Raw genomic sequence first — 22,693 nt, forward strand, 5'->3', positions numbered from 1 at the left:
AGCTCAGTGGAGCATTCATCCCTAAATAAATGTTGTGGGCTGCTTGGGTGTACCCTTCCACCTCCACACCAATGTTTGAATTGAACAGCTCCAGGGATTACTTTACAAGTATATCCCTCTCTGTCCACAGCTGTTGTCTTTAATGTGGTCTTTAATTAACATATTAAATCCAGCTATGTTGGCTTTCCTAATCCCGATCACCTCTTTCGGTAAAAATACACAATAATACAACCAGAGTTACAGAAGCTAGAAACAAGTAAAATTATACAAGATATATACTTTGATGAGACATGCTCATCTCTCTTCACATTCAAAAACATACAAAATTCCACGCGTTACTGCAGGAAGGTATTTGCTTCCATTTTATAAATTGTTTTGTAACAGGCTGAGCAGTAATACCAACAGTGCTGTCACCAAACCTGGTTACAGCCATGGTCCTATAAAGGAGTTGCATATTTCACATTAGTGGGTGTTCATCTCATTTCTATGCCATCAGGTCCAGCTAAAACAGGAATGGGGAAACAGTGTTCATCATTGGCAACGCATTTTCAGGGACCTGTGACACTTTAGTGGTAGTTACCCTATATACATGGTATTTTTGTGTTTTTTTTTTTAGAATGGACGCATATAATTTGCTTAATGTTTCTGTATGTAGGTCCTGAAGAGCTTCCCCCGTTAGGCTTCCTCCGAGCTGTTCATCTTGTCTTCGTTTTTATGGCGCTGTCATAAGGACCCAGTCTCCAGGTCTTTTTTGAAGCATCACAGACACGAGTGGGCCAGCTTTCTACTTCTTCCTCCTCAGAGTACAGGTAATCCAGAAGGCACTGGGTGGTTTACCATGTTGATCTACACAGGCAAATATGATAACACATTATATCACTGATGCCAACCTCAAGGGCAATGTAGCCCATCAAGCAATGGGGCATGCATAAGATCAAACTAATGCATTACTGAAATCCTCGCAGACCCTGACAATGTACAGGTTAAATTCCACAGGGCATATCATAACCTGTAATCTAATGTCAAGTTGGGCTGCTTATTTGGGCACGAGAAGCAGCTGCCTGAAGCTTGTTTCAGAAGTCCATGGTGATGAGTTTATTTCCTTCTTGACTCTGGGACATCACAATCTTTGGGTTCTTCTGCGATTCCCTTGGCTGTCACTTAGAAACACAGTTTTGAATCTTTTAATGTCCTTCCTGGTCAGTCTTCGTCTAGAACACAGGCGGCAGAGGGGTGCTCTGCCTTATTATCCATTCTCCACTGGGATTGATATGATACAAGTCCAAGAGATAAGTATCTGGATCCAAGCACCGCTCACCTGTTAGACAAAATATCGCAGTTATTAAAAGAAAACAGGAGATTGACTGTTCCCACCACTCCTAACACACCATCCGCTTTTCTCACCCTGCTTGTCTGTGTATCGAACGCGCTCTTCATATGTTGTGCCTCTAATAATGCTCACTCTGACCACATGCTAACGTCTTACTTGTTCAGTGTAGTCTATGGGCAAGATGCTGTTTACAGATTAATACAGTCTTTGATACGTTTCCTTACTTAACAGGCCGTATAGGGAAAGCATACAAATGAGACATTAATGCATTGCGGCCCTTATCATAAGTAGAGGACTAAATTCCATTCCTTGTGCAAACAGAAGTTTTGATAAGGATCAGAATTAAAAGTGGTGTGACAAATATCACAACCTCGCATTTGTCCGCTGATAAACTCTTGTAGATCAAACGTGCCAACATTTATCAGGGGAAAACATGAATATGTTGTGTTCAATGCCAATTCTGTGTGCTGTGCTAAAAATGTCGAATAGGAGGCATTTACTGCAAGTGGTAAATTATCTCACCCTCAGGAATAGTGTGCGTACCACGAGCAGTAAACGCCACACCGTATTCTGCCCAGCTTGTAATGAAGGCCCCTGTCTTGAATATGAGCTTCTTGACTAGCCTAGCTATATAAAGTAAGCATAACTTAAGGTGAGCTAAAGATTAAAGAGTTTTCAAGAAAGTAACAGAAGAAAAAAAAATGCACAGTTAGAAAGAGTATTATTTCACATGGACAACGACAGGGATTCAGGTGTGGGACACATTAATGGTTATTCTTATTGATATTTTTATCATTACGGTTGTTATAATAATTATTGTAACAGTCGCTGAGTTATGGTTATTATAAGAATTATTGTTGTTGTTATTATTCCTTTCAATTACATGTTTTCAGGTGAGGTGGAAGGGAAGAAAAGAGGACTGCAGTGGCAGGCTTCCCTCCTGTCGAGGAGTTTAAGCCACAAGGCTCCCTTGCAGCACTTGCCACATTGTCTTCCAAGCCCAACCCACAGCAGCCATGTCCCTGACACTTCCCCAATAACGTCCTTCCACAGAAACCAGCTTCTTTGGGTATCTCCTGATTTCAGCGGGAAGTAGGTCTGTGACCAAGGCTGTCACCAGATCATAAATAACATTAGTGCAGTAGGTACAGTGGCACCGTGGCCGAAGAGTGTGTAGGAGCCATTGCCATCCCAATGATGTTGGTTTTTTTACATCGCAGCTAGAGAGTAAAGGCTCATTGCCTTGTTTGCCTTACGGCCCATGGCACGGTACTGACGCCATTACGCTTCTATTACATATAAAGGCAACTACAAAACAATACCACAACAAGAATGTGATGTATGCCTTCCAAGTGATCACAGGTCTAGTGAGACACGTCTCTGCAGATTCCTTTATAATGGGGTAAGCTGGGGCAGTCATTAAAAAGAAAGGCACTCCTTTCATGCCACGAGCCCTGGGCGAACTGTACTATGAGCTCATCTATAGACCAGACCATGAATTATATTATGTCCTCATAGAAGACAACAGAACACAACCTTTATTTCTATGTAAGATAGCTCAGTGGATTAAGCACTCGCTGTATAAATCCTTATGCAGGGTCACTAGAATTATGCAGGAGTGGAGGACCAAATTATGCAGCAGGCACAGCTAAAATATGCGACAAGAAAAAAAGACAAGTTATGTGGCCCAATGCTCCACATTTTGTGTTACTATTACCTTGCTAATTTGGCATTTTACCCGGTAATACTATCTGGGCAAAGGTTTCACCACATTTGTACCACTTTGACACGCATGTACAGAAATAAGCAACAGAAAGGCGATGGGTTAAGGGGCCGCTCACTGTGCTGACTTACATATTGCTAACTTTTTATCCTTTTGATCTACAAACTTTTTTTTGTTGTTGCTGAAATTATGACGGATTATGTGGTAAATTAAGCAAATCCATAATTTTGCGGAAAATACTGCAAATTTGCATAATTCCAGCGGCCTTTATGTGTTCAACTTACATTCCCCAGGAGGGAATCCCCGGACGACAGCTCAGAGACTTCATGTGTCAGCAGTCAAGGACAGCATGCCATGAGAATGGCACAAATTTGAGTTCCAGAAGCAACAATCAAGCCTTTCATCTTTCCAAGGTTTTGGAAAAACGAACATAATTTAGTTGGTTAATTGTAACATCTATCATAACTCTGAGAGGTGCAGCTACACAGTTTATTAATCAATTATCAGCATTTAACATGAACGCCACCAAAAGCTAAATTGTAAATCAACTACAGGGCAAGGCAGTCACAGCCCCAACCTCTCCGAACCCAAAGGAGTCACTCTTCTTACTTGCATTTTCTGATGTTGGTTGTGGTTTGAGAGCTTCCTGAAAATACATTTACAGTAAACATTCATGAAGCTCTGGACTGCCCCTACGCTGGCTTTTTGACTCAAATCAACCCGTTACGTAGTCTGAAGTCCAGAAACAATTTTGAAAGTGGATCCAGGAAATCTTACTTCCTTCTAATCCAAGAGTCTCAACTGGGCAAAGTTATGTGAATTGGAAGGCTCCCATTTTCTACCTGTGCCTCAGATCAATTTTTCTACCAGCACAGGGAACGCCTATATTAAAGCTAGATGCATGTATTATTGCTAAATAATTGAACACTCACAAATGTATGAAAACTATTGAAAATGAAAAATACCTTCTGTGACTTTTTTTCTTTCCTCAGTTAAGCTTCTCTAGCTATTTTTCTATGACAAAACCCTTAGGGCCACATGGATCAATATTTGAAACAGTGATTACCTAATTGCGATTTACTGCGAATCGCAATTAGGTAATCAATATTACTAATGCGTGAAACTCTACGAGTTTCATTTGGCTATTCCTAGTAGGTCGCAAATCGACCTACCTCGTGAATACTAATGAGGTAGGTCTCAATTTGCGACCCATTTGGAATCTCTAAAATCAAGGGATGGTGGCCTGCTGGAGTCAGCAGACCACCATGTCTATGAATGCCTTTAAATAAAACAATCATTTTTTTTAAAAAAAAATGCAGCTCGTCTTCCTTAAAGAAAAATAGGTTGTATTTAAAAAAGAAAAATGAGAGGTTTTCTTATATTTTTAAAGAGCAGACTGTCTGCTCTGAACAAACGATTTTGCTACCATCCTAAAGGTGAATGAGTCCCTTGGGTAACCCCTTCCTATTTGTTAATTCGTTGCCACCTACTAGAAGTAAGTGGTAAAATTCGAAGGTTTTGTGACCACATTTCAGTCACAAAACATTCTTGCATACTGCTGTGATTCGGTATTAGGAAGGGGCGCCCTAAACACGCCCCTTCCTAATACCGAATCAGTATGTATTCGCAATTCCAAATTGTGATTCTGCAATGTAACCGAATCACAAATTGGAATTTATACATACCAAAAAGCATTTTACAGGTCACAAATGGCCCGATTCCTGATCAGTAAAACGCAGGATACATGTGGCCCTTACTGTCCTCCGCCGTGCCTGCCCCTGGCAACTGGATCCAAATATAAGTCAAGGACTTGGTAGGGCACTTTAGTGGGAAACATGAAATGGTATCAACAAATGGCAACACTAAACATTGGTGTTTCCATTTGTACTGGTACTGTTAACAAGGTGCATTTAGAGGTCATTAGGAGTACGTTTCCCTGCTGTTAATCACGACAACTAGCCTAACAGATGTTCTGTCTGACAGCATAAAAGGTTTAAAAACAATACAACGTGCTTAATGTACTAACAAGCTATAGATATCCACATTTGCTGCTACTACAGTGCTGTAGTTTTCGAATGAGTGTATGCTGGTATTACATGGCCAATTATAAAACTAACATCTAATGCACATTGAAGCCCAGGTATACATTTACTATAATAAGTACAAGTGGAGCTAGACTAGTTGCAACTTTTCACAGAACGAAAATTAAAGTAGGATAAAAACCAATAAAATGAGCAAAAAAATAAATATGGATAAAAATAGTTGGAATTTCCCAAAAAGAAAAGAAAATACCATAAAACCTAAGGTGCTATTCCCAAGCATCTAGAACAGAGAAAAAACACACTAAAACTTTATCCTTAAGTAAGAAAATACCACGTAGAGCTTCGTTCATTTCAAAGAGCAGACAACACTCAAACACAGTGCACCCTTTTCTCTGTCATTAACATTTAGGCAGTGTTTGTCTACTTACTTATATTTCCACCAACTTCATACAGGAGAAGGTTAGAAGAATCAATGGAGCTAGGAGAAAATGAGAAAACAGTCATTAGACGTTCAGCAAATTACTTGTAGCAAAATGGAGGTGAGGGGGGAAAACAATGAGCGAGGAGAGTCAGATGTGGGCGGAAAAAAGGAAGAGCGGAGGAGAGAGTGAAGAGTACCTAGAGATCAATGCATTGAAAGAAAGCAATGATTAAAATGAATGAAAGACTAGAGTAGACAGAGTTGTGTAGAGATACATGCGAAGAAAGAAAGTAGTTTAACTCACATTTTGGAGTAGGTTGGCTAGAAACAGAGACCTGCATGAGTGTAGAGTTGAGACAGATATGTATATAAAGTCAGATACAAAAAGTGTTAGGTAAATGACAGACCAATAGAGAGGGTGCATGCTGGAAGAAATTCACATTGGAAGAATATAATAAAGAAGAGAATTGCATGGAAACAAAGGAATATTCTGCAGTGGCCTGAAATGCTCAATTTCTACACATTACCGCAGCACAAAAATCAGTCACCTACATTGCCAACCTGAACACCCGAGTATTATGACCAACTACCACACTGCCAGGGGCAATGACATGCCACATTGAATTCTCTTTCTCTGCACTATTTACAGTCAACGGAACTTGGGCCTTTGACAAGTAGAGACAGGGCCTTTGCGTCTGTATCGCCCATTTTATGGAACAGGTGAACCATCCAGTCAACTAGAATGGTGTCTGAAGTGTACACATTTGGCCTAAAACAATAATGTAGTATAGTGCTCTCTCAAGCACTCAAGAGTTCCTAAGAAAGTGGCTCTTGCTTACATGGCAAATTGTTTTGCCTACTCTGAAGCGGTCATCTAGTGTAGCCAAAACTGAGGATTACCTGCTGAGAATCACCATATGAGCAGAACATGTAGCTGAAAGAGGCTGTGGGGCCACCCTGATCCTCACGCACGCCTGAAGCAATGTCAATTTAGGACCTGGGTCTTCCAGAGCACCAGGCATCCTCCGGATCTCCGGTACCAAGCCTCCAGTGCTTGCGCAACTAATTACTTGGAGGGCTCGGCAGCAAGACATTAAAGCCCCCCTTGATTGCTGGCCACTGCCAAGCACCTAAACGAAGGGCATGTCGGTGTCAGAAGCGGAGTCAGCAATCTCCACAATACTTCAACAATCCTCTTCCCACAGCAAAAAAGGTTACAGACACTTCGGAGTTTAGAATTCCAGCATTTTATTTGTGTGCTACCATGACAAATTTCGGCTGCCCTACAGCCTTGATCACACAGAGAGCAGCGCCATCTTTGCTACTTGTATATAAAATGCAAATGCATGTTGTTAAGAACCTAAACTGAATTTTATTGCTTCATTTGTTTATTCTTCTAAATAGAACTTGCTCACTTGTACCCAATCGCCTTTTTTGCTAGCTTCCTCTATACACCTATGGGAATGCACACCTTTCCTGAAATCTTTCAGACAACTTTACTAGTGTTCTGGTTCCTATTGTCTATTATAATTTCTTCTTACTCGGAGGCTAAATTCAGCACTTTTAAATTGAAACAAATTGGCGCAATAAAACTGTGTCAAAAGATATGTAGGAACATGCCTTTTTAAGGATTATTTAATAATTATGGGAAGGTTTTTTATTGTGACCAAAATAAAGGAGCTTTAGGAATTCGGAGATGAGCTGTTGGGTTTGTCAAACGTAATAACTGAAGAAGAGGTGATTACGAATATAGATAGGCCTTACGAATCTAGGCCTTGATGTATACGTAGATGTTTCAACTGACTTTACACACTGTTCCAAATTAATAGCAACAATGCCCAAGGATGCTCTTGATATATTTAACGAACTAATAACCCAGTAGCTGAAAAGTCTGCATGTACAAATAGGAAAGAAACAACAAAATAACAATGGTAAACAAAGAGAATATTATAAATTAAGGAATAAACTTCGAAATACAAAAGACTTCATTATTAGAAACTCAGATAAGGGTGGTAATCTTGTCCTGAGGCCAATGAATAATTATTTGGATGAAGCATATTAAACATGCTATGTATTGAATATAATAATTAAATATTAGACTAGTGTAACCATGGTCTTTTAAGTATGGAGGAAAACCCATTTTAGCACACAGTTACTTGCTTTTTATTTATTTCCAAAGATTCATAAAGATAAAGTCAATCCATCAGGTCACCCAATAGTTTCTGGGTTTCGGAGTGTGTTTAAGAATACATCGAAGTATGTGGATAATTTTTTAAGAGATTTTGTTAAAAGCCTACCTTTATTCATACAATGTACAGGAGATTTCTAACAAAAGATCCTTGATATCCCCTGGAATAGTGAGTACCTGAGATTCGGGTCTATCAGAGGCCTACAATGTTTTCCATTAGGACCGGTTTCCCCCCTCAGATCCTGCTACCTTATGTTTTCTTTTTCAAGTATTACCTTCCCCTTACCAGACGATACCTTTTGCAGAAATACAAATTGAGCAAATGCAGAGTGGTCCTAATTGCTTTGCAACAGCTGGAATGCTCTGATATTTGTAAATGAGTCTGAAGTTTCTTGAAAAGTGCACTTTATTTGCGTAAAGCTCTGCTGTTTTCAGTCTTGACACTTGCCTTGCCTCTGTGTATTTTATAACTTATTGCGAGCCTGTCTTTCATGCTCGTATGAATGCCCCTCTTTCATTTATGCCATGTTATGGCATACATAGGTGGCTTTTTTCCTGCCCGCCTAGTTTTAAATCAACTGCTAGGTTTATTGGTTCTCTTTTTTATTCTCTTCTAATAGAAGTATTATGACATTTGTGTATCTTGATTTTAACAATTTTAATTTTTGGGATTGTATTTTCTTAATCTTGCAACTCATGGTTTTATTGTGATTATTCATTGTGCTATTCTATTGTAAACTTTATGATCTTCTATTGTAAAATCAAATAAAGAACTTTGGTTTGAGTACTCGTTAATGACCATAGAAGTAGTAACACTATATATGAGTATTAAACATGAAGATGGGTTAAGAGGAGTCAAACATTATTTAAGCTCTATATCACTTGAATTGTGCAAACACACAAATGTTGCTCACCATGATTCGAGGATGTTTGGAGAACAACTTTCTTTTTAATAATGAGCTTTTCAGTTAGATCAGGTGTGCAGCGATGGGCACCTGCTTTGCCCCAGCTATGTTAATTTGCATACTTGCTGGTTGGAGGAGCAGGTGAGGCAGAACCAATATCAGACTAAATGGATGGAATGTGTGGTATTTTGGTGCAGATTTATTGATGATCTGTTTGTGATTTGATGGGGTCAATCAGAGTGTGAGGTCATTTGTAGTAAAGATCAATAAAAATGCACTAAATCTACAATTTACATGTGCAATCAGTGATAAAGAAGTTCACTCTTAGTTTTAACTGTATGTTAAAAACAATTGGAGATTAAATTGTTTAGGAAGGCAACAGCTGAAAATGCACTACTATATACAGCTAGTTTCTATCCCCAAAATCTAATAAGAGGGGAAAGCCTTTGGACAAGAAGAAATTGTAGTGAACAACAGGAAACAGATAGAGCACTAGTATAATTATCTGAAAGATTTCATGAAAGGGGGCATTCCCATAAGTCTATAGAGGAAGCAAGTAAAAAAGTGAGATTGAGTACAAAAGAGCAAGTGCAACTTAGAAGAAAAAAGTAAAAAGTAGTAATAAAACTCAGTTTAAGTTGATACCAACATTCAATAAGCAAGAAGGAGTGATAAGCAAAATAATACAGAAATATTGGTATTTGATAAATAATGACCCAGTAATTGATGAATTACCGCCTATCAAGCCAGGATTGACTTTTAATAGAACAAAGTCAATGAGGGATGCTTTAGTAAAGAGCAGCCCGGAATGTGTGAGAAAAGAAAAGTGGTATTAAGAAATTAAGAGGGTCAAAAAAATTCAGTAAGTGCAAGGTTTACAATATAGGGTCAATACCAAAGAGTATGAATAACTGCCTCTTAATACCAAAAAAGAAAATACGAGGACATAACTGCAAGACTGAATATGCAGTGTACATTATAAAACACCCCAGCAAACTTATGCATGTTGGTAGTACGATCTTAGCAGTACATAAAATAATTTTGCAGCATAAAAGGTCAATCAAGAATAAACATAGGAATTATCTGGTAGCCCACCGTTTTGAAGAAAAGCATAAGAGTAATGGTAAGGAGTTAACATATTTTGTGGTTGATTCAGTAACTAAGAATAATAGAGGAGGCAATGGAGAAAAAATTGAGACAACAGGAGTCCTGATATCATTGAACGCAATACAAAACCTCATAGGGGATTAAATATGGAGGAGGATCTTTTCACACACCTCAAATTGACTGGTTGTTTATTTTAGCCATGGAGGGGTACAAAAACACTTTTTTAAAGTTAAGGTTTAACATTTTTAACATTCTTTTTGGCACTTTGGTTTTTAGCACAAAGACACTTTAGGTTAGGGAGTATGGATGCGTAACAACAGGAAAGGATTAATCCTTTAGATCTCATTAGGTTAAAAATATGCAGAATGATATTTAAATTTAAGAAACTGTAACAAAGTAATAAGGGTTGCCCACTGGGGCTTAACTTCGCGATATTTAGCACTTTATTACTTTAATAAATTGGCAGAATACAACTTTGTTAGAAAACATTAGTCGCACTATATTCAGCACTTTTCTTTTTATACAAATATAACTATGTCAGAAAATAAATAGGAACATGCCTTTTTAAGGATTATTTAATAAGTAATTATTGGAAGATGTTTAATGTGACAAAAATTGGATTAATGTATACATGATATGGAAAAGAAATCTGTCAGAAAGTAATTTTGGTATAGAAGTTAATAAGTTTGTCATATGGTATAAGAAATGAGAATATTTCTGATAGAATAAGTGGTTGTTGAGCCCTAAAAGTTATTTATTGCACCAATTTTTAGTATAATTGTGTTATGTGAACTATGATTAATAGTATAAGCAGTTTTTGAAGTATGCGGTCTATGCCCATTACGATGTAATACATTTGCACTTTATATACAAAGCAAAGATGGCGCCTCTCTATGTGCTGTAGGCTGCAGGTCAGCAGAAACGCATCAAGGTAGCACTTGAATAAAATGCAAGAATTCTAATCTTCAAACATTGAGTCTAGATTCCTTTAAAAGCACATGGTCCATTCAAAAAGTTGTAAGAGATGCTCGCCCGTGAACATGGATTTATGGAGAGGCTAAAACGCATTGGGACAGAGTGTTCTGCCAGCATACCTAGTCTGTCAATAACGCACCTGTAATTCTTTCAAATGGGGAGTCGGCTGCTTCTAATGGAAGTGTGTCTTTGAGATATATATATATATATATATATATATATATATAGATATATATATATATATATATATATACACATATATACATACATACACACACACAAAGGCATGCCTGGTAAAGGCATATGTGTGGTAAAGATTTGCATTGCAAAGGCTGCTTGGGAAAGGCACTGAGTGGTTAAAACATCATTGTTAATGATGTTTCCCCACATGAGCCTTATCTGGTGCCCTGTAGTGACAGTGCAAAGCTTTCTGCATCCAGTCTGCACCTAGGAGCTATTTCCAAAGATGAAGAATCTTGGGAGGAAATAATCCATTAGAAACACATCATTGCATTTCTTCTGTTGAATTGTGCCACTGTGTATGAAGAAAAAACCTAGTAAGTAAAGCATTGATCAATGTTGATCAATATTATAGCTTACTGTTTTTGAAAATAGTGTTTTTAAAAGGATGAGAATTCAATAATGAAGGCAGATTGCACCACTGATTAAGATCACCGAAAACAGAGACTGTATCAAAAGGAACCAAATTATGCTATAGTAAATGTCCCAACTGCCAGGTAGGGTACTGGGCAGAAGATATTTCAAAATAAATCCCAAACTGCCCTTTTCAAAGATGTAGTGGGTAACTCAAAGATTAACTGTTCCTAAATACGAAATACATTACATCAATGTAATTCAAAATGTTCCGTAAAGTTCAGACAACTCCGTCACCTATTTTGGAGGTGTATTCTTGGCCTTTGCTCAGGCTAACTACATTCTTCTTCATTCCCCCTTCGCCAGCATTTTCTCATCTTTCGTCTTGCTAATCTGGTTTTTAAAGAGGATGGTTCAGCTGAACTACATGAACCCTCCACACATAGGCAAGCCTCATTTTGTGATTCAAGCAATTGAGCCATCCGCCTCAACCTTAAATCTCTGGAAAGAATGACCATGTGGCACCAATCCCTGGAAATACTGACCTCAGTTCAAAGTATAAAGACGTTCACAAATGGATCTTCCCCAAATATAGATATCTGGCCTTAGCAGTTCTATGGATTAGCAAAACTGTAGTTTTACAACAGTCCCTATCGAACTTTCACATTGACCCTATATGTCAAGCACTTTAAATGAATTGGCCCTAGACCTTCGGACTTTTACGGGTTATGAGAGCTTGGCTACTTAAAGTACACGAGTTAAAAATATTCTTTTAACAACTAAGCAACCTGGGAAGGTTTTTTCATGGTGGGTGGTACTTTCAGTTGAGCCTGACACAAGGCATATATTTATCAAAAGGAGATCCAACTTAGTCTTAGATAGAGAGCTTGGTAGTTACCATTTGATAAGCCCGACCATGTTTACCAGGTTACAGCCCCTCTGACACAGGTGTTTCTGAAACAAGCTCAGAACATCAGCAGCACGCGTCCCGTTGTTCAAGTGCACTTCTAGTGAGTCTTTCAGGAAAACAGATGCCTGGATCTTCACCATCTTGCAAGGCTAATTCACAAACCATGATGTAAATAAGAAAAAGAGACAGACTATTAAAAGCCGTAACTTGAAACAGTAACACACAAATTGTATATGCATCCATAAATATACAAAAGCTTCTAAATTAAAATCTTTAAATAAGGGGGTGAGCTATGAAATCAGATTTCAATAAGACACAGCTGACCAGAAGACAATGTCAGTATATTGAGTTTTGACACATGGACTGTGAATGCAAAGTCCCTATCTATATTCTGAAGTATCTTTCTAGAATACAATTATTTGACCCTACCTGCATAAGATACTGGGACCCGTTTGTCAGATTACTTTAAGATTTGTGATCAATGATGTTTCACTGAGGTTTGACACCTTAAGTGCTAGTGACACAAATATGATTTCGGTATTTCTTGGTATAAAGGCCACAGAGGATGTTTGTCTTTTTATTTTTTTACTGGCAATGACTACCGACGCTATGTGGGGATCCCTATAGGCCCCTAGGGTACAGTTGATTCTGATTATTAGCACAGGCAATCTGTACAATGACTCACTGTGCATGATCAGACAACCTTCCTGGTGTCTGTAGAGGTAGGTAGATCTGGGAAAATAAAACCACATTTGGGAGCAATGTGGAGGAACTTTCAATGTGCTGTAAAGATCAGCGTGTGAGTATCAGGCAAACACTGTTTCAGAAGTCTCAATGGTGGAGGAGCGCCCATGCATCAATTAATCTTCATGCAGTGAAGAGTGCAGTGAGGCTAGTTTTGTTAATGCAAGAGGCGGCAGTTAGTGTGAGGATGAAAAATCAAAAAATATTTGAGGGTGACCTGAGCACCAAAGTTGGTGAAGGGAAAAGGGAAACGGATTGTCTCCATGCGAAGTCTTACATGGAGTGGTACTGCTTGAGGCATGTTTTCCTTTCAGTCTATCCTCTGAATAGCATCCTGAAAGCAAGTGATATCATTTTTTAGTTTGCTGCTTTCAATAGTTTTTGGTATCCATTCATTTAATAGTGTTTGTTTCCCAAAGTTTAGCAGATATGCTAAAAATAGTTTTGACCTATTTTTACAGGTGGATCATGAAGCTCAGGAGATTGGTCTTTTGATATAATAATTGAAAGTGTAGTGGAATTGTGTCAACTGATAAAAGATTGAAAGATATGAGATGGAGGGTTAAGGTGAACTCGTTTTGACACTGTAGAAATGGAGAGAAAAAGAAAACCTTAGTTTTAAAGGGGTATGTATTCGGACATCTGTGGTCTTCCAGTAACAGATGATAGGGAAGCAGTAGGTCTAGGACACCTGGAGCCAATGATATCTACGCTAAACATGAAAATCATGTGAATAAGCGAAGTACGCTAGGACATATAGTACAGCTAGTTTGAAATAGTGAACAACAATTGAAATGTACTGCCATTAATCCTTCCCTCGCACATGGTTACCAAGATTAAGTTGTGTTTAACTGTATTAAAGGCAGCAACGATGATGTCAAAGAGGAGGATTAGGATAGGCAGTTATAGTGGGCAATAGTTATGTAGTCTGAAGCAATGACAGAGCTTGAATATATGGACATTCAGCATTTTTAGATCTCGCCTGGGTCAGCTTTCACTAGCTGCCAGTCTCATGAATTGAAAAAAATCATAAATAAAAGCAACATAGATTCACATAAATGGGGAGGGGGCGGATTTAGGGTCAGCCCTTTTTACACACTGGTTCAAGAGTTATTCACATTTTGCTTCCGGCTACAAAAAGCACAGGTCAGTGGGTCTCATCCTTTCCAGCCCTTGGCTGTGTTTCATTTGAATGATGATATGTTGCCAGTTTACATGTACATGTCTACCTGAAAAAAAAATGTTCTTCGGTGTCAGGACTTTTGGGTCAAGCTAGTGAGTTAAGCTCTGCAATGGTTCATTGTTCACTTATTCTTACTTTGAAACCATATGCCCACCACCTTTAATCAGTCGCAGTTTTGCTTTTTATACTTTTGATATTTTAATTATCTACATGCTTCCAGATAAGTAAACAAATAGAACAACTGCAAGCTTACCAAGGTTAGGTCTATTGGCTTTGCCAAAGCTTGTGTTATCTGGCAACACTGTTATGAATTAAACTTCAGCTCTATGTACTAAGCATGTCCCAGTTAGAGCAGTTCTAAAACATGCAAGACTGTATTATTCACTATCCAATGAGAATAGGTCTGTTACATCAGGCTTATGATGCTGTATGACTTTTTTTATTGTCTCCATTTTCATTAGTGCTCAGTTGTACTCTGTGTTTTTGCTTTTTATGTATCTTGTTTTAGTTTTATATTGGGCATGTTTTCTCTATACAAATCAAATATATAAACACATCAGAGCAGTCTTTCAGTATTTGGAGTGCATTCTATGCAAACTAAATTTCAGGGGGTGTGGCAATGATTGCACAGCTTAAAGACTAGCCTACTAAAGGTTTTGGAGAAAAAAAGGAGCTAGAATATGAGACTATAGTTCAGGGTGGACGAAGGTAAGCCAAAAGCTTTTTCAAGTCTTAGTATAACGATACCAGGTTTCAAGAAGGGAAAGTTGGAGCCAGTTGAAAATACGTTTTTTTAAATGAAAAATTTGAGAGGGGGCTAGTTGGGACAGTGATGTGATGATATTCAGGATAAAATGATGGAAACATCTGGTTGGCAAAGTAGATGTCCGTTACCTCCCCCTGAGTATTTTCCGTCCGGTCTTTATCCGGGTGAATCTTCCGGAGTAGGTTCTTGATCCGTCGGTCATAGAATTGGTATCGACGGGCACTGTTCTCATTCAGTTTCCTCACTTGAGCCACCAGAAATGAGGAGACCTGGATTAAACAACAATGGGAATAGATTACATTATTGTAATAAATATCTCAAAGGGAATGGTTATTGTAGGTATGTCCAATAGGTGTAAAAAACGCATAAAAGGAATAAAATCTACTTTATCAAGTGGTCAGCAATGGCTAAATGATTCTAAAACCATTCAGTATGGCGTAAGCCTGAAATACAATAAACAATATCATACACAACAGATGAAGTTTAGTGTTAAATATACAAATAGTAGTAGAAATTAGAGCAGGAAATCAACTTGCAATGAAAGACTATTTGTCTGAAAATGTTATGTTTCGGTGTAAATTTGAGGGTTCTTCACACTAAGAGGACAAATAGAACTAAAGATAAATATTATGGGTTGCTGAAATTAAATTATATTAAATATAAAATGTTATATGGGAATCAAGTAATGTGAGCCTGTCAAAATAAGTAATGTAATTGTGCTCGAACAGCATTTTAACATTGCTTGTACTGGTGAAAATCACTATGAATTACTGATATCAAAACTATAATTCTAAAATTTCTTGGTGTTTTTAAAGCGGTGTGAGTTTTTCCGTACAGTCACGGGTTTGATTTTTTTTCAATGGCATCGAAGCAGTTACTAAGCTACCCATCATTTAAAGGATACATGCATGCAACAATGCATTACTGCAACACCCATGAAAGTGAGAGGAGAAATTCTTATCAATGACAAAGGAAAAATCTACTATTATTTTTTTGTATGGCACCAGAAAATTGTGCCCTAAATATCTTCTGTCAAAATATCATGTCCGAACTATCCTTTACATAAATAGCGCACTACTAAAGTTAATATTAGCAAATCTATTCCCAGCTGTGAGATATTTTAGTAAAATATATTTAGTAAAATATATTCAGGCACTTTTAGGCAATGTTAGTAAAATATATTTAGGCACAATATTTATATCTGACAACAACTTTGTTAAAGATATTTAAGCTTAACCTTTGCCAGATCCCTACATGCTGGAATTGTAATGCACATGTTGGTGTTCTAGCTCACATGCTCTTCCAATGCCCCATCCTACAAACATATTGGGACAAAACATACAAGCGTATAAACAAAACATTCAACATCGAACCCCCAGGGAATTCTTCCATATCCTTCTGGGATTTCTAGACCCAATGCTACCGGATGAGAACAACCGCTGTTAGATCTAATGCTTACACTTGCCTGCAATATTGTACTTAATAAATGGAAGAACTCCAAAGAAGTCTCCTTCAGAATGTGGCAAGAATGGTTATCCTTTCTCAGAGGGGCTGATAATCTCTCTCTACACTCTTCACCCTGGCGCCCGCCACATAGGAAGTTATGGAGGTCCCTTGATGCCTTTTCCTTTAAATATAAATATGACCCTCCGTGAAAATCATAAGTCCCAACAAACTAACGCATACTCTGTACTGAACCTCTTGATGACTACCATTGCACAGACACTCTCCCTATGGATCTCGACCACGAACATGAGTCCTCTCGCCTATCCCTCCACATAAGGATCTTTCCACATAGGAATTGCCTCAGGCTGCCCCATTATGTCTTTATATTATACAGTTGGATTCAATTTTGGCAGATATATGAGAGTTTCTTGTTAATTGATGTTTTGTCACTAGGTTTGCACTTAGGAAATGGGAATGTGATTACTATACTACTGTATTTGATGTTCTAACATGTTATCCTTATAGTGCATCGTATACAAAACATTGATGTCCTCAATGGTATGCCTGCAACATAACTTTATCATAGACCGACTGAAGAATGTGATATATATAAATATATATATATATATACACACACACTACCTGTATCTCTAACATAACCGCTATCACTTAATTTTTAACCTCTTGGCATTTTCTTCTTCTTTTGTAGCTCTCCCTTGCTTTCTAGTTCGTTATAATTGTCAGTATAATTGTTATTATTATGATTGTTATTATCATTTATAATGTTCTTTTCCTTGAAAACTCAATAAAAATAATTTGGGAGAAGAAAAAAAAAAGATATTCTAGCACACAACCGTTTGCAATACAAACATTTTTCCTAAACATTTCAACATAGGTGTACTATACAATATATAGGCTGCTAATTAGAAATGCTAATATTAAATACAGGATTTGAATAGCTCCCATTGTTCTATATTTTTTCATTAGAAGGGCGGTCTAAAGCCAGAACTTTCTTGTGATAGGAAAATAAGATCACTAGTCGACTCAATAACTTATTACTGTGACCAGTGATGTCACAATAGACCCAGCGCAGCAGGCGCACGACCGTGCACACACAAACACACACACTTCGAGCCAAGGGATACACTAGGCTGCACAAATAACAGAGGAAAGGCAGTGATGCTGGATGTTGGGGACTCTGTGCATCCCAATTATGGGTGCATTTTATCAGCAAACTGTGACAAAGGATGGAACTTTCTTTCATTAGAACTCCCAACTCCCTTGCTCAAATCTGCAACAGTAGTCACCAGAAAACCAACAAACTGTCCTATACCACTTTGTAAAAATAACAAAAACAGCAGAAAGGCAAACAAAAATACATGCATAAAAAAAGAGAGCATGGAAAGAGATTGCCCCTCTAAGAGTCTTGTAGTCTGAGTCTAAGACGCAGGGCATCAGTGGGTTTGAGCTCTCCAGAGCGCAGGTATTGTAGAGATAAAAGCGCAATCTATTTTTCCTGGATAGTAGGGTTATAAGGATGATGAAAGGAACACCACTGGTGTCACCCACTGTATCACTTAGCCCTTTCTAAACAAGGTCACCCCCAAAGATTTTGCCTTCAACCCTCCAGCTTTCTAAAATCTTTTTTTTTTTTTTGCCTCAGTACTTTGTGCATGTTACCACTGCTAACCAGTGCTAAAGCGCCTGTGCTCTGTCCATGAAACTTGGCAAAATTGGCTTACCCCTGAATGGCACATTTAATTTATTTATAAGTCCCTACTATATGGTACTACATGTACTCAGGGTCTGTAAAGTAAATGCTACTAGTGGGCCTGCAGCACTCGTTTTGGCACCCCCTAAATTAGCCTTTTAAAACATGTCTCAGGCCTCCCATTGCAGCCTGTAGCACAGTATTAAACCGCCAATTCGACCTGGCAAAATACATCTTTTGACAGGCCGAAAGCTTCCTTTTAAACACATATGTTACCCCTAGGGTAGGTCCTAAATAGGCCAAAGGGCAAGGAGTACTGTATTTAAAAATTAGTACATGTGGTTTTACGTTTTCATGTCCTGGTAGTGAAAAACTCCTAAATAAGTTTTTCACTACAGTTAAGGCCTACCCCTCCCATAGGATAACATTAGGTTACCTTATAACAATAAATAAATGCTAACATTTATTTGGGAACAGATAGAAATGCTATGTTCTGATGCAAAAGAATTGTAATCTAAAAATCTTTAATAGGAAAGTTGAATTTTAAGTCACAATTCTGAAAATTCCACTTTTAAAAGGTTGGCATTTTCTTGTCCTAACCATTTGTTGCTTGCAGACTGTGTCCTGGGTCATATGACTGAACAACTTTGCAATTGGCCTTTGTAAATACCTTCTTGACAGTGAGACAAAGGGTGACTAGATGTCAGCAGGATGGGTGGGGCGGAATTGTTCCCTGCCCCATTTACATTGCAAAGGGCTACCCCCAACACACACATAAAGGTACCAGACACTAAACTATTGTATCAACTGACTACTAGGAACCTTGGCAGGGGAGGGGAAGAACTTTCCAGAACCATATGTGGGGTTAGACAGGATGGCACCCCCACTTCAAAAGCTGGCACCCGTTATAAATACTAGATCACCTGAGCCACTTTTCAGTACACTCCTGGACATGTGGACATTACAGAGGAAAGAGTGCCTTGTTTGCCAGAGGACTGCCCTGCTTCTTGAGGGTTTCCTTGTTCCACAGAGGACTGCCCTCCTGCTTGAGACTTGCCTTGTTCCCAGAAAATTGCCCTGTTGCTTGAGGCCTGCCTTGTTTTTCAGAGGAATGCTCTGCTGCTTGAGACATGCCTTGTTCCCCAGAGAACTGCTCTGTGCTGGAGCCTGCCTTTTTTCCAGAGGATTGTTCTGCTGCTTAAGGCTTGCCTTGTTCCCCAGAGGACTTACTTGCTGCTTGAGGCCTGCCCTGTTCTCTGGCAAGGAAGATTTGACCAGCTGGCTTCATCCCAGGCTAAACGGAATCACTCCAAGAGTCAGCTGGCTGACCTCTTATTCTGAGCTACAGGGACACAACTAATACCAGAGGTCTCCCTCTGCCTGCCCAGCTGACCTGTTGAAACTGCATCTGCCTGGACCTGCAGGAGTCCTGCTGACCTCTACCAGAGGGAGTCCCTGATCCCCAAGAGGTTCCTCTCCTGATCCTAGACCCTTGGCTAGCATCAGAGTGTACTATACTACAAGAAAAGGAGAATTCCTGATGTTCTGGATCCTTCGCGGCGGACTCTGAGTAAGTATCTGTTTCAGCGGAAATAACCCTGGCCCTGTATCCGGCCCACTCTCCATAGCGGTTGGCCTCACTTTTCTCTGACTTTGCACAACCTGATGACCAAGAGTGGCGCTATGTGTTTTTAGGCACTATAGCTACCTAAAACTTTGAAATTGCATATCGCCGGTTGTATGGATTGGATTTTTGTTGTTCTGGTATCCTTTTATTTATTGAAATTTGCTATATTTTACTAAATTGGTTTAGAATTTTTCTTGTGTTTTCACTTTATTACTGTTTGAGTGTTGCATAAATACTTTACACATTGCCTCAAAGTTAAGCCTGACTGCTTTAGTGCTAATCTACCAGAGGGTTAAGCACAGATTCATTTTTGTGGTTCACCCAGACAGGGACTGTTGTTGGTGCCTGAGAAGGGAGTTCATCCCCTCAATCAAATACCCAGTTTCCAACACCCACCCTTTATATTCCCAAGAGAAAAACGTGCACATCTATATTTCTCTTTAGGGTCCACCATTTCAAGGGCCCGAGCCTCTTTATACTTTTATTTTCTGTTAAAAAAAACACAACAAGTTTCATACTGTGATCCTCCATGATATCCAGCCTGATGTATACTAATAAAGATGAACATTTTATTACGAGACCACCTTCATTTTAATTGCCCGGGCCCTATATATCAATAACATCTGTTAATGCTCAGATTTTGATGTCAGTTTAGAAATGGCAGCATAACACTAAAATTTGTGAGAACATGACACTAGATATTTAGGGTGTACAATATGCCAGTAGACGTTACAGCAGGGCAGAGGTGCTAGAGACCACACACAACAGTCAGTACGCAATATAAGCAATAAAGTACACCCAACTCTATGTTATGAGGACACCTGAAGTCACCTTGGAGATCCACAACCTGATAAAGGCAAAAGCTCCTTGGCAAGGTGCAAAGTCTCCATCATGTACATTTAGGGATAATTTATACCACAAACATACTTTCTCCTTGTGCACACTTGATGATCAATGTTTTAGGAACAGAATTTGAGGTATTACATTTTGTGCCACATAAGGACTGCCAGACAGATCCAATATAGCACTTCTAATTTCCTTTTCTTTATGCAATTAAATTGACTTCGCTCTAGATACTCTCTTTCACTAATCTTGCATTTGTGTTTATTATAGACATTCATCATTTTTTTCCTACTTTTCTGCAGCGCTTCTACTCCATACCATTCCTTTGAAACTAAATTATAAATGTTCTTCTGAGGTTAGAAGTGATCAATCGGATTATGGGAAGACAGAGTGTGTTGCAGTAGACAGCTATGACCAGGCACTGAACTCTAAAAACCATCTCTGTCTATCCCTACTTGTTTCAAACCTAACAACAAAGTTCACCCGCCTTTTGGGAGTTCAACAGACTGCCCTTAGTGCATTAAATATACAGCAATAACTACAATATTAAATGCGGCTAAAAAAACAATTTGTGCATATTCAGTATATGGGTTGATTTTGGTTGGATTTGATTTTAATGAAGACTGAGTTGGAGTCTGAGTCATCCTGGTTTTATGCACACTGATTTCCTGGTGGTCTAGTGTGCTTAATAAGAATGCACTAATATACAAGAGCCAGACAGTATTGAGAGATTCAAATTAAAAGTTGGAGAGAATGACACAGCGAAAAAGCAAAGAATACTGGGGAGAAAATGTAGGTTTCGCTTGCGCTGTGCTAGTGAAATCTATTGTATTCAATACATCTTAAAGGGGACTTACCTCCGGCCTTATTATCGTATTGGTCGTTGTGCTTGCCACTTTACTTTTCCTCCGTTTTATTGGTTGTAGCCTTTTCTCCCTTCTGTTTTCTCATATCAGTTTTCCGAAGCCCAAGTACACAATCCCATCCACGTTATAGAGTTAGAGGCTGGAACCTATTTTTTTTTGGTTAAGGCTGCACAGTTTTACTGTTTACATTTTGTTATTTTTCCCTGGCTGCATGCATTTAGAGCAAGTTTGTGTTTTGTTGTTTCTCTCATCTTGTCTGCACACATTTCGAATCAGCTTGTTACCATCTTGGCCTCCGTTATCTTGCAAATAATTATGTCATCATTTTTTGGACCATGCATTTATGCCTTAAAACTACTTTTCGACCACTCAATCGGTGAAATTTTATGCGCGTTTGCGGACTGTAGATTCTGGTTTATTTAATTTTGCCTTCTAAGGCCTTTGGATTAATTAGCTTGTTCTTTGTAACATGCATTCTGTAAAATATTTTCGTGGTGGCAGCAGCACGCATTTTATGCCAGTTTGCTGCCTGCATGTCTTTTGCTTTAACTTTGGGCCGTTTGTTAATTTAATAAATGTGTGCCTCCGACATCTTTCAAATAATGATCTCATTTTTGGGAACGTTCATTTTGTGAAATATTGTCATGGCAGGAGCACGCCTTTTAAGTGTGTTTGACGTCGGCATGTTTTTGCTTGGTCTTTGGCCTTTTCTTTATTACATTACTGAATTTTAAAACATCATCTCGTTTTTGGCACCATGCAATTTGTGAAGTATTCTTGTCATAGCCGTTTACATTTTATGCATGTTTGCGGCAGGTGAAGTCCATATTTAAAAGGGCTATTTGGGCTAACCTGCAGTGTGGCCTAATAATTTCTCAGTGCATCCCAATTCCCCTGCCTACATTGAAATTAATAATAATACAGTGCATTTACACTGTAAGGAGCCAGGTGCCTCAGCAGTGATAGTCAGTGTGTAGGGAAAAGCCCCCCAAAAAACCACAGTTACCCGCAGAGCTGTCTGTTTTCTAAATAAAGCAAACTTCAGAGGATACCATTGTTTTCTTTTATTCCAGACCTTTGGTTTTGTTAATTTGCTGCTGTTGTGTTTGTAATCAAACAAGTAACAACACAATATATCACCTTTCTTTAAAAAAACAATTCCTAAAACTTCAACACGGTTTCAGTAACGCATATTGCATAACTATTCACCAAATCACAACTTACAACAAAAACAACTTATTATTGATCACATAGGTGAAACCCAATGCATTTACCAATGTTTGTTACATATGTGATTGGGCCTGCCTGTTGA

At 38.6% G+C, this 22,693-nt stretch overlaps 1 protein-coding gene across 5 annotated transcripts in view; it reads right to left on the reverse strand.

The window, feature by feature from the left end:
- Positions 1 to 347: 347 nt before the first annotated feature.
- ARHGAP40 (Rho GTPase activating protein 40) overlaps positions 348 to 22,693 on the reverse strand; it is a 367,732-nt gene continuing 345,386 nt past the window's right edge. For all 5 annotated transcript variants that reach the window (XM_085619237.1, XM_085619238.1, XM_085619235.1 and 2 more), the window contains 4 exons: positions 15,017 to 15,157; positions 12,184 to 12,344; positions 5,524 to 5,573; positions 348 to 1,318 (listed from right to left, as the gene is read on the reverse strand). In XM_085619237.1, the coding sequence (XP_085475363.1) occupies positions 1,212 to 1,318; positions 5,524 to 5,573; positions 12,184 to 12,344; positions 15,017 to 15,157 (459 nt within the window). In that variant the 3' untranslated portion in view covers positions 348 to 1,211. The remainder of the gene's footprint in view (positions 1,319 to 5,523; positions 5,574 to 12,183; positions 12,345 to 15,016; positions 15,158 to 22,693) is intronic.

Source organism: Triturus cristatus, chromosome 7 (genome assembly GCF_964204655.1).
Source record: "Triturus cristatus chromosome 7, aTriCri1.1, whole genome shotgun sequence".
NCBI classification, from domain to species: Eukaryota; Metazoa; Chordata; class Amphibia; order Caudata; family Salamandridae; genus Triturus; species Triturus cristatus.